At 39.4% G+C, this 13,534-nt stretch overlaps 1 protein-coding gene across 3 annotated transcripts in view; it reads right to left on the reverse strand.

The window, feature by feature from the left end:
- Positions 1-13,534, reverse strand: part of tbc1d19 (TBC1 domain family, member 19) — a 141,044-nt gene that overhangs the window by 28,515 nt on the left and 98,995 nt on the right. For all 3 annotated transcript variants that reach the window (XM_043693542.1, XM_043693551.1, XM_043693561.1), the window contains 5 exons: positions 10,418-10,492; positions 7,713-7,775; positions 2,549-2,633; positions 1,289-1,333; positions 887-919 (listed from right to left, as the gene is read on the reverse strand). In XM_043693542.1, coding sequence (XP_043549477.1) covers positions 887-919; positions 1,289-1,333; positions 2,549-2,633; positions 7,713-7,775; positions 10,418-10,492 — 301 coding nt within the window. The remainder of the gene's footprint in view (positions 1-886; positions 920-1,288; positions 1,334-2,548; positions 2,634-7,712; positions 7,776-10,417; positions 10,493-13,534) is intronic.

A 13,534-nucleotide genomic window follows, 5' to 3' on the forward strand; every position in this document is an offset into this window, starting at 1 on the left:
GAATTGTATACAGTATTTCAGAAGTGGCTTCCTGTATAGCCTCAATATAATGTCCAAACTCCTACACTCAATGCTCTGACCAATGAAGACAAGCATGTCAAATGCCTTCTTCACCACTCTGTCTCCCTGTGATGCCACTTTCAAGGAACTAAGCACCTGAACCCCTGGTTCTCTCTGTTTGACAACACTCCCAGGCCCTAACATTAATTGTGTAAGTCTTGTTCTGGTTTATCTTACAAAAATGCAATATCTCGCATTTATCTAAATTAAACTCTATCTGCCACTCCTCAGTCGACTGGCCCAGCTGATCACCTGAAGCCACTCTCTGTTATCCTTAACCCTGGCACCACGGAGCAACAACATTCTATCCTGGAGTCATATTTCCTGCCACAAAAACACTTACCTGATCCCTTAATTATGAAATACCTTATCACTACTGCTCTCCCTTTCCTCTTTCTTCCCATCACACATGTTTGGTGCCATGAACTTGTCTCTGACTGCAAACCCCCAAGAAACTATTGCCTTCACTACTTTTGAAAATGGAATACGAATAGCAAAGCACTCCTACATTCACTGCCTGATTTCTTACACTGCATGATATCAACCATTCTCCTGTCCAGAAATCTCCAACACAAAAGACACCTAAAGGCAAATGAATAATGTTTAATATAATTGAGGTCAAAAATAGGGTTTCTTAGCATGGTGACATATCTGGGCCATCGTATATGGGGAGGTTTAGACAACAGTTGAAACTTACATCACAGTAGGAAAAGGTGGGCATGGAATTATAAATGCTGTCAGTTATAAATAATCAAACTGAATGTTAAATACCTATACTAATTTCTATTGACCTGTTATGCATATTTTGAGGAGAGAGATTACTTACCATACATTGCAAATCCATGGAATGGAATGACACCTATGCAGAAAAAGCATATCGGTTAAGTATGACAAACAATAGAATTTTCTTTCACAATTTTTTTTTGGTTATCGATTTACTTATTGAACATACTGACTCAGTGTACAGGTATTGTGACTGTTAATTTCAATTGAGATATATTTATAACAAATGATTACCAAAGAACGGATATCGATTCCAAAATGTGAAAGATTACTTCAGTATGCCATAGCTATTAAAAGCAATGACTGACAGTCACCAATTTAAATGCTGAGCTCAACAGCAGTATCCACAGAAAACAACACACAGAAAAAAAAAGAGGCTGCAAAATGCATATATTGTAATCAGTAAATATTACATGTGCTATTAAAGGAAATCTATCACACTCACCATTTGGAGGGTACACAACAGTATAATCTTCTAATGCAAACTTCCCTATTAAAATACACAAATGCAAAAATGTGAATAGAAAATATGCTTCAAAGGAGGCATCATAGTTTTAAAATAAAATCTTAGCGTCCCTTAGTCAGTCACAAATAACAATCATTTTAATCATTCAGAAATGTTACAATCATAGTGAAGACAGATGCAGAAATATGCAGATTTCATTATTTGATTTTAATACCTGAGACTTTCATGGACTATAAATGATTTTAAAAGGGACATGACTGACCCAAAACAGCTGCTGTGATCACATGACAAGCCCAGGGACCAAGCAGCAGTATCAAAATTACCAATTTAGTCAAGAGGCATTTAAATTCTGAGGAGTCAAAAAATGTGCATCTCTTGTTTTACTAACACTTACATGATAACTTCACATGTTGGATATGAAAGATTATTTGCAGTGCATTCAATTCAAAGCTAAATGCAGCTAGACATGGAATTTACAAACAAGTAGCTTTCTTTGGGCGATACAGAGAGACAAAACAACACTGACTGATAACAGAAAAGACACTGAAAGTTTTTCTCATTCCTTCCTCTCTCTATCTCTCAGAAAAGCCATTGTTCACCAAGAAATCAAGATTATCTGCATACTTTGGCACTCCTGAGAAACATCTAAATCATCAAGTTTCACTCTTGAAAGTCAAGGACTCCAAAACATAAACTACAATGACTCTACTTCCTGTCTGTTCTGGACACCCCTCCCCGACTCCTATGTTTGTGTATATATTTTATTATTTTTCTTGGGTTTCATTGGAATTGAGTTTCTCTCATTTTGATCTGGTTAGCTAAGTTTAATTTAAGAGCAATAGTTATCTACGAAAGAAGAAATAAAAATATTTGTTGCCCCGGACCAAGAAGGGATTTTAAAAAAAGAGCTAATCTATACGCCTCGCCTGTTGACATTAAAAAAACTTATGATACAAACAACTGAACAAACTTGTACCATTTTCTGACAGAAATATAAATTATTTTAAGATTGCGTACTGTTCTGAGTCACTTTGATATATAGGTAGCAACTAAAATCTGCATACTAACAAAGATCCTTTTGTAACTGAACTATAAGCTCAATTATATAAAATGAATATATATAAATTATATATAATTTTATATAATTTTATATAAAATTATATAATAATATTCCGCTTGCTAAAATTTTCAGTAGATAGACATGTGACACAGGATACAATTGCAAACAGACCTTCTTACCTCTGATATATGATTTGGGGGGAGAAGCACTGCTATAGCTGAAATGATCAAGGACTAGTGTGTCTCGAGAAAAGCATAATAGCACCTGGGAATCAAAAGAAGTATGTAAGTGTAAAATGTTGTAATAATAAATATAGAGATAAGATGACTGATTTCTTATTCAAAGGGGAAAGTATCAATTATCTAATGAGGAAATTTCATTGAAGTGTAATTTATTTATGACAGGCCCTGCCAAAGGTCTACCACCTCACTCAGTAAATGTAAACTAGCAGCATTTCATTTCTCTGCAATCTTGACATAATTGGAGGAACGTCACCATCATTTATGGAAGATAAACATATCGCTAAAGAAATTGAAATGCCAAACTGTAAAACTGTACTACGTACCTTGACGTATGCCTATTTCATTTTCTCAAAGGTGTCGGCAATGCAGCTTATATTTTTAAGTTCATAGCAAAGTGCTCTTCAGTTCTTCCTTTTCTGGACCTCCTGGCAGTTAACAAGTCAGTCATCATGAACTTCTGTATTCTCCTTGGCATTACCTTGCCCAAACAGCACTCTCTTCTTGTACTATCTAAAGGTCTTAAATTGTATAAAGTGTACCGTGCTGTCCTGCTTTCCATCACAATACAAACTGAAAAACTGATTCCCACATACTCAATTTTAGTATTTGTTAGTTGGTCAGGCCTATTAGATATAGAGGAACTTTCCAGTTCAATTTTTTAATAACAAAGCATTTAGGTGCAAAAATCCTAATAATGTCTACAATTTAATTCACAGACTGTATTCCATAATTTGCAACTTTTATAATGTTTGATAATTATGTTTCCAAGCTGTTCAAAGATTCAAGATTTTTTAAAGCAACTAATAAATTCAGTATGGCTTACATTTCAATCAATTTAAATGAGGTGACATCACCTTTCCCAGCTAGACAAAACAGACCTAATGTGCAACACTTAAGCACGACTATATTTCCAGATGTAGGTCATATGCAACAGCTTGATGTTTCTTCAGGAAAGCACTGCTTTTTTGTAAGAGCTTACTTCCAACTATTTGGAACAAAGGTTTACCACTTTGAAGAAGGTTTATTGCAAGGAGTACAACATACAGTTTTGGCCCCCATACTTAAAGAAGGATGTAATTGCATTGGAAGCAGTTCAGAGAAGGATCATTGGATTAATACCAAAAATAAAAGGTTTGTCTTATAAGCAGTTTAGTTCTATACTTACTACAATTTAGAAAAATGAGGGGATATCTAATTGGAGTATAAAAGATGCTAAAGCAGATCAACAAAACAGATGTAAAGTGGAGGCTATCCCGTCTGGGGTAATCTAGGACAAGAAGTCATAGTTTTAGGATAAAAGGTGGCAGATTTAAAACAAAGATAAGGAGGTATTACTTCTCTTAAAGGGTCATGAATCTGTGGAGTTCACTAACCCAGAGTGCAGTGAATGCCAGGACACTGAATAAATTTAATGAGGAGACAGATTTTTAATTAGTAATGGGTTGAATGGTTATGAGGACTGGACAGGAAAATGGAATTGAGGCCCAGATGAGATCAGCTATGATCATATTAAATGATGGAGCAGCCTTGAGGGGCTGCATTGCCTACTTTTGATCTGAGTTCATACGTTCTTATATTCAATAAACTATAAGGTTAGTGCTAATATGGTTATATTAAATTTTGCAATACGTTGGTAGAAGGGCCGGCACAGTGGCGCAGTGGTTAGCACTGCTGCCTCACAGCAGCAGGGACCCAGGTTCGATTCTAGCCTCGGGTGACTGTCTGCGTGGGGTTTGCACATTCTCCCTGTGTCCGCGTGGGTTTCCTTCGGGTGCTCTGGTTTCCTCCCACAATCCAAAGATGTGCAGGCTAGGTGAATTGGCCATGCTAAATTGCCCATAGTGATAAGTGCATTAGTCAGAGGGAAATGGGTCTGGGTGGGTTACTTTTCAGAGTGTCGGTGTGGACTTGATGGGCCAAAGGGCCTGTTTCCACACTGTAGGGAATCTAATCTAATTTGTGAGAAGATTTGTAGCTCAGGTGCTCGTTGTTGTGGTTCTGTTCGCCGAGCTGAGAATTTGTGTTGCAGACGTTTTGTCCCCTGTCTGGGGACGTTTTGTCCCCTGTCTGATTCACTCATCCACAGATTCAATCAATAAGCACATCGATCTGGACCCAATATACCGACCACTGCAACGGACAGCTGGAACAGACAACCGGAAGCGGCAGATTCAAACCACTACAAATGCCGGAGGAAAGATCACAGAAGCGCTTCACAGGAGGCTCCCAAGCACTGAGGATGTCACCTAGACAGGGGGCAAAACGTCTGCAACACAAATTCCCAGCTCGGCGAACAGAACCACAACAATCTAATCTAATATCCAACATGTAAACAAGTTTTCCTCACACATTCATTTGGCCACAGATTAATGAAAAGCTTGCACTTGCAAACATTTTAAATATCTACGACCACTATTTCCTTAGTTGGTAGAGGTTCAGGATAGTAAGTTGAGTTATTAAATCCCCCTTATTCAATATTGTTACAATTTACCAATTAGGCCAATCTCAAAGGTTTCATCCATCCTTTTTTGTTGTAATAAAGCAATGTTTAAAATTTCATTTTCAATCCGTACTCTATTTTAGTACTTGTTAATTGGTCAGACCTATCAGATATTGAGGAGAAAGGGCTTGAGGTAGTTCCGAATAACAAATGCCAAGAATTCATGGTTCTACTGAGATTTCTATATGAGACAGTCTCACATGTATTCAATTTGATTTCAGATGAGATCCAAATCCAAGAATACTGTCAAATCAAGTTTGAAATGTGCTGAAAGAAGTGGTCTGAGCCATCTGGACATTTTGTGAATTTAACTGAAATTGAGCTAAATGTTCCAACACATGCATGTTAAACATTTAAATTACAACCACAAGGATAGGACGTTGGTCCAGAGCTAAAGATCAGTTAAAACCAGACTAAATGAACATCTGCCCAACTAGAATGCAAACTGCAGCTACCTGTCCCAGACTGCAGTATAAATACTGCAAAAATTCTAAATAGCATATCCTTGAAAGAATAAAAATGAAAAAAGTTGATGGAAAGAGCTCCACAACAAGTAGTAAGCACTTCCTTTTATTTGTATATTTTAGACGCTCAAAACTTCAATTCAACTTTCCTCTCATAAGAACTGCAATAATAGAACATAGATAGAACATAGAAAAGTACAGCACAGAACAGGCCCTTAGGCCCATGATGTTGTGCCAAGACTTAATCCTAATGTAAAATATAGTAACTTAATCCACGCACCCCTCAACTCACTGCTATCCATGTGCATGTCCAGCAGTCGCTTAAATGTCCCCAATGACTTCACTTCCACCACCTCAGCTGGCAACTCATTCCATGCATTCATAACTCTCTGCGTAAAGAATCTACCTCTGATGTCTCCTTTCTACCTTCTTCCTAATATCTTCAAACTATGACTTCTCGTACCAGTCAAACCTACCCTGGGCAAAGGTCTCTGGCTATTGACTCTATCTATTCCTCTCATTACTTTGTACACCTTGATCAGCTCTCCTCTCTTCCTCCTTCTCTCCAGAAAGAAAAGTCCAAGCTTATTCAACCTTTCTTCATAAGGCAAGCCCTCCAGTCCAGGCAGCATCCTGGTAAACCTTCTTTGCACCCTCTCCAAAGCCTCTGTATCTTTCCTATAGTAGGGCAACCAGAACTGGACATAATATTCCAAGTGTGGTCTCACCAGGGACTTGTAGAACTGCAGTAAAACCTCGCGGCTCTTAAACTCGATACCCCTATTAATGAAAGCCAAAACACCAATTGCTTTCTTAACAACCCTATCCACTTGGGTGGCAACTTTAAGGGATTTATGTACTTGCACATTCAGATCTCTCTGTTCTTCCACACTGCCAAGAATCCTGTCTTTAATCCTATATTCAGCATTTGAGTTCAATCTTCCAAAATGCATCACTTCGCATTTATCCAGGTTGAACACCATCTGCCATTTCTCAGCCCAGCTCTGCATCCTGTCTATGTCGCGCTGCACCATGCAGTAGCCCTCTATACTATCGACGACACCTCCAACCTTTGTGTCATCTGCAAATTTACTAACTCATCTGCAAATTTACTAACCCACCCCTCAACCTCCTCATCCAAGTCATTTATAAAAACTACAACGAGCAGAGGCCCAAAAACAGAGCCTTGCGGGACCCCACTCAACACTGTCTTCCAGGCAGAATACTTTCCATCTACAACCACTCTCTGCCTTCTGTCAGCCAACCAATTCTGAATCCAGATAGGCAAATCTCCCTGTATCCCATACTTCCTGACTTTATGAATGAGCCTAGCATGGGGAACCCTATCAAATGCTTTGCTGGAGTTCATATACACCACATCCACTGCTCGGCCGTCGTCGACCTGTCTTGACACCTCCTCAAAGAACTCAATAAGATTTGTGAGGTATGACCTGCCCCTCACAAAGCCATGCTGACGGCCTTTAATCAGACTATGCTTTGCCAAATAGTCATAAATCCTATCCCTCAGAATTCTTTCCACAACTTTGGTCTGTAATTGCCAGGGATTTCCCTATTACCCTTCTTGAAAAGTAGAACAACATTCGCCTCCTTCCAATCCTCCGGTACAACTCCCGTGGAGAGTGAGGAAGCAAATATCCTCGCCAGCGGCTTAGCAACCTCCTTTCTTGCCTCCCGGAGCAGCCTAGGATAAACCTGGTCTGGCCTCGGGGACTTATCAATCTTAATGTTTTCCAAACTTTCTAGCACATCATTTTCATCAAGCTTGATCTTGTCAAGACTGTATCCCAGCTCCTCTATATTTTCATTTACAACAAATTCCCTTTCCTTGGTGAAAACCGAAACAAAAAACCCATTTAGGGCTTCCCCTATCTTCTCAGACTCCACGCAGAAATTCCCTCCGCTATCCATGATCGGCCCTACCTCCTCCCTGATCATTCTCTTATTCCTCACGTATGAGTAAAACACCTTTGGATTCTCCCTAATCCTTCTTGCCAAGACCTTTTCGTGCCCCCTCCTGGCTCTCCTCAGTCCATTTCTGAGCTCCTTTCTAGCAAGCCTGTAATCCTTTAAAGCTGTGCTTCAATGTTTTAGATTCATCTGAAATATTTCAACTGACCTGATACAAATAATCTTCAAAAACAAAATAGTAGTCATCATTGCTAGCTGTAAGTTTCACATCCTAGAAGAAGAAAAAGGAAATTCATCAGAAATAACAGAACCTCAGCATACATTTTTTAAAAATTGCTCTATAAACTGTCGTTTTTAGGCAGGGGTGGTTGAGGGCAGTGAGAAAGGGGATGAATACACTATTACAACCAGGTGAAGGGGGAAATTAGTCTCTCTTTTTTATAACTCTTTTGATTGGTAGCAATTATTTTCAAGTCAGTTTGGCACTTATCTTCGAGGAGAAAGTGAGGTCTGCAGATGCTGGAGATCAAAGTTGAAACTTTATTGCTGAAGAATTCCTGAAGATTCCTGAAGAAGGGCCTGTGCCCGAAACGTCGAATCTCCTGTTCCCTGGATGCTGCCTGACCTGCTGTGCTGTTCCAGCAATAAAGTTTCAAGTTTGGCACTTAGCCATACTATAGTTTGATTAAAACATACTAGTCAAGACTAAGGAGCCATTTACAAAGTTTCCTTGAACAAAAGAAGGAATTTTATTACTTATTGACCCTAAGTACAAGAATAAAATGTGAACAAATAAATCGTTTAAGCCTATACTGTCCAGATTTTAGAAAAATTAGAGGAAATCTAACTGAGGTATACAAGACCCATGAGAGAGACTGACAAAGTAAAACTGGTGTTGCCCCTTGTAGGACAATCCAGAGTGAAAGTCATAGCTTTAGGATAAGGAGTAGCAGATTTAAAACAAAGATGAGGAGGAATTACTGCTCTCAAAGGGCCATGAATCTGTGGAATTCACTACTTCCAGAGTCCGATGGATGCTGGGACATAAAATCAACTTAAGGAGGAGATAGATTTTTAATTAGTAAGGGGTTGAAAGATTATGGAGATTGATCAGGAAAGTACAGATGAAGCCAAGATGAGACCAGCCATGATTGTGTTGAATTACCTACTCCTGCTCCTATGTTTAGTGTTTTATGTGACACCAAGGACACATACAAGCACAGGTATAAAGCTTTAAAAGGGAAAGGTAAAACTTAAAAAATGCAGTTTAAAATGTTCTTATAGTCTTTGAGTCTGTATAGTTGAACATGAGACCATAGTTGTATAGCTGAGACCTCGTATTCTCCACAATAATGAAATTTGTAGAGTTGTTTAGATTTGAAGAAAAGTCATATCTGACTCATAATGTTAACTCTATTTCACTCTCTATAGATGCTGACAGACCTGCTGAGTTTCTCCAAAGTTTTCCGACTTATTTCAGATTTCCGACTTATTTCAGATTATTTTCAGAAATCCCAGTATTTTGCTTTTACTCAGAGAAATAATTCACCTGTAGCAACAGTCTTTCCCCTCTCATTTTCTTTTCTCTAAAATCCCTCTTATCAAAGGTTGAGAAGTGAAACCCAAAGGAAAGCCTCATCACCATATGAGGAGAATTCAGAATCTAGAAAAGCAATTTCTGCCGCCCATAATTGATACAGGAAACTATCCCAGTGCCAGTAGCCTTTGTGCAAAGTGATTTTAGCTATGGAACTGTATTTTTTCTGAATTTAGCTGTTACATTCTCAAAGTGCAGAAATTTTATACTTTCTCCCAATATCAGAGGTTGTGTACACGTGTGTTTCCAAGAAGTGTAGTTCTACATACTTGCAATGATTAAGCCTTTTGTTAACAATTTTTAAATATTTGCTTAAGTTTTGTTTCTGAACAAAATAATTCTTTATTGATTATTTAAGGGATCTGACTGGGAGATGAGGTGTACCGTCAATAACTGCAGCTGATGACTTTGTTAGGCAAACTAAGACACAGGAGTAGAAATTAGGCCATTCAGCCCATCGACTCTCCTCTGACAATCAATCATGACTGATAAGTTTCTCAATCCCATTCTTCCGCTTTCTCACCATAATCCTTGAGAATCAAGAACCTATCTATCTCCATCTTAAATATACTCAATGACCTGGCCTCTGCAGCCTTCTGTGGCAGTGAATTCCATAGATTCACCATTCTCTAAATGAAGAAGTTTCTCCTTATCTCCGTTCTAAGAGATCTTCCCTTTACTATAAGGCTGTGCCCTCAGGTCCTAGTCTCAACCTCTGAGGCATAGCACAGATACAATGCTGCCCATTCCTCCTATAGTGAAGCAGCTGATTGACCTGCTGAAGATGAGGCTTGAATGTTTAGATTGGTGCAATACAGTTCAGACAAAGTGCACTGGATAAACTTTGCATGCTGTCCCCTGCACATCAGTAGCAAACAAAGAGTGGATGTGATAGATACTAAAAAGCTGGGAGAATAGCAGTCTTCTGAGCAGAATGAACATCACCTCCAATATGATGAAAAGATGCAACATTGGATGCAACAGGACTAGTCTGACTGAGAAACCACAGCCGCTCTTAGTACACACTTCCACCCTTGCTCTCATAACTCCACAAAAAAATAATTTCTCCCTTTACAATGCCTCAGCCAGGGATGGAAGATGAATAGAGCTATAATGAATATACATAGTCACTTGCAGCTGGCAATTGAAAGACTGAACTTACATGAGAAGTAGGGGTTCAATTAAATTAGGCATCTCATGTTGAAACATCAGCCACAAGTGTGCAAGAGGGCTGTCACAGGTCTCAGATCCCTTCACTCCTTGATACCCAGCTATGCCACTTGTGGGAAAAGGGCAAAAGATCATTTTTTTCATACCTTGTAGATGAGGTTATCAATTAAAAGATCATGTTGAATCACATTTGACTTCAGTTGCTCATAATACAAAGAATCCTGAAAAAAAAAGAAAAGAATAGTCAATACTTCAATCACAAAAATAATATATTTAATAAAGTTCAAAATATCTTATAAATGTTATGGAAAAGCTGAACAGACTGCAGCGCACAAGTTTTTTTCCCACTCTGCAGTTTGAATAATTCTCACTATGATGACGAGTACAAGAACATCACAAATATTTTGACACTGTGGCTATTTCTATAAGCTCATAGGACTGAGATTTTTCCAAAATTTAAACATTTTCACCTAATTGCGCAAGTGAGGAGCGCAGTTATTTACCTAAACTTTGCTGGGTTTGGACAGGTGGTGTTGCTGTAACATGTGCTTCACCAACATGAATCGGCTACAACACGATTGGCGAATTGTGGACACTGTTTGGATAACACAAACTTTCTACTGAACAGGTATAGCGATTTTCTATTAGCGAAACTCCACAGTGCGATTTTCTAAAGCGCAAGTTTGCAGAGGAACACAACTGCCATGTTATAGCTGAACGATTTGTAGAAATTATTTTTTTTAAAAAAAGAAGCCTGCTCTATTGAAACGTTAATTGGTCAGATGATGACCTTATGATTAGGAAGGTCACTCATCTTCATGTTTCTGTGTCTGAAGAAATGTATGTGTTTAACTAAATGACATAACTCAGCAGCAATGGACTAAACTATCGCAGAACAGTTCCGGTCCAGGAAGCTGATGAGTGGACCTGGAGGTCTACTTGTAAGGCAGGTATGACATAGGACATTTTGATAAAAACAAGTCAAAGAAAAGAATTCACAATAGTAGATTGATGAATTGAAATGAAAATTAGAAGAGAGGGAGGATGTTGTGGAGAGGTTGTTGAAATAACTTGAGGAGATGAGGAACCAGAAGAACATTTGTTAGAAAGGGAGAAATGGTGCAAGTGACAGCAATTTGTTAAAAGTCAATGTGTCAATAATCAAACGTAACATGACAGTCTGAAAAAAAAAGGAACTTAAGCAATGTTGCAGCACTAAGGAAGCAGAAAAACAGTGCTCAGACCTCAAAATAGCAGATCAGTGTCTGGTCAAAGGCTACTGGGAGGAGAATTATAATCCATGTCAGGATAAGGTGGACAAGCTGTGGGAGGCTTCGAAGTGAACAAGAGGAAGGTCGGGGTTGGGGAGGGCCTCACATTTATCCACACTTTACTGCCATGCATTTGCCCACTCACTCAGCATGTCCAAATCACACTGTCACATCTCTGCATTCCTCTCACAGCTCAACCCAGATTTGTGTCATTTGCAAATTTTGAGTTATTGTATTTAGTTCCCTCATCTAAATTATTAGCACACATTGTGAACAAGTGGAATCCTAATACCGAACCCTACAGTACCCCACGAATCACTGCTTGCCATTCAGAAAAAGATTCCCTTATTCCCACTGTTTCTTTCTTGCCTGCTAAACAATTTTCTATCCATCTTAATACACTACCCCAATCCCTTGTACTTTAATTTTACACATTAATCTCTTATGTGGGATTTTGTTGAAAGATCTCTAAAAGTCCAAATAAAATACATCCACTACCTTCCCTGATCAACTCTACCAGTTACATCCTTGAAGAATTCCAGTAGATTTGTCAAGCATGATTTCCCTTTTGTAAATTCGTGCTTACTGATTCGATCCCTGTTTTCTAAGTACCTTGCTATAAAATCCTTGATAATGGACCATACCTCTCTACCAATGTCAGACTGTGTAATTCCCTGGTTTCTCATGGCTGATACATTTCCTAAATTATACTTTGGGAAGGACCCATGCAGGCATTTCCAGGAGTTGAATCAGACGGCTATCCTCCATAATTTGAAAAGGAGTCGGAGAACAGAAAGTGTTGTTATTTACTTTATCCAGTAGCCTGTTTGCCAGCCTCCACACATCTAAACAGGGAACAAGGGAATAGGCTGCACTTCAAATAGTTGCCATGAGTAGCACTTAGGGAACACCATCCAAGCTTTTTGATAATCTCCAGCAAGAGCCTAACGAGTCCCCTGCCTCGTATTTGGTGTGGGCTACTTAGGAGATGGCCATTCTGGGGTTCCCAAATGCAGAAATGACTTTACAGACATCACCTTAGCTCAGAGGTTGAGGAATCTGTTAGGCCAATACTTCCTGTATATGAGGGCAATGTTTGGAATTATTCACATCTACAACCACTATTAATATGGAAACTGCAGTGTTAAGAAAAATGAACTTTTGTTTCAAAAATAGACAATGGGGCCAGAACAGATGCCTAAGAGAAGGTGTGTGAAGTGAAAAGTTCTATCCTCAAGGCATGGAAACAAGATGTGAGGAATAGAGGGGACAATGGGGTACCCAGAGTAGAAGGGGAATGCTGCAAGTGTGGGAAAAAGAGATGTGTAAATTGTGTACAAAGAGGCACTTCAACTGGGAATGCAGGGCCCCCAAGGGAATTTTTCTCAAAAAATGGGGAAAAGAAAGAAGGCATGCTTGACTTCTGAAAGAAAGAGGACCTAAGAATTCAGAAATATGGATGGGGAAGATCCATACTCAGAGTAGTGCCCAGTCCTCTTGAATATGCAGGACCAAATATCTAAGCTGATGGGGTACTCTTCACATGAGTTTATAACAGATGGATTCCTGCAAGCTTTATTGCTGGAACAGCACAGCAGGTCAGGCAGCATCCAGGGAACAGGAGATTCGACGTTTCGGGCACAGGCCCTTCCTCAGGAATGAGCAGAGAGTGTTCAGCAGATAAAAGGTAGGGAGGAGGGACTTGGAGGAGGGGCGTTGGAAATGTGATAGGTGGAAAGAGGTCAAGGTGAGGGTGATAGGTCGGAGTAGGATGGAGGCGGAGAGGCCAAGAAGAAGACTGCAGGTCAGGAAGGCGACCTCACTTTCTCCTGTATCCCATTGCAGACGACCTGCCCTCCCCCTGTCTGTATTCCATTGCAGACGCTCTGCCCTCCCACTGTCTGTATCCCATTACCGACGATCTGCCCTCCCCTGTCTGTATCTCATTGCAGACGATCTGACCCTCCCCCTGTCTGTATCCCATTGCAGACG

The sequence above is a fragment of the Chiloscyllium plagiosum genome, chromosome 1, assembly GCF_004010195.1.
Source record: "Chiloscyllium plagiosum isolate BGI_BamShark_2017 chromosome 1, ASM401019v2, whole genome shotgun sequence".
NCBI classification, from domain to species: domain Eukaryota; kingdom Metazoa; phylum Chordata; class Chondrichthyes; order Orectolobiformes; family Hemiscylliidae; genus Chiloscyllium; species Chiloscyllium plagiosum.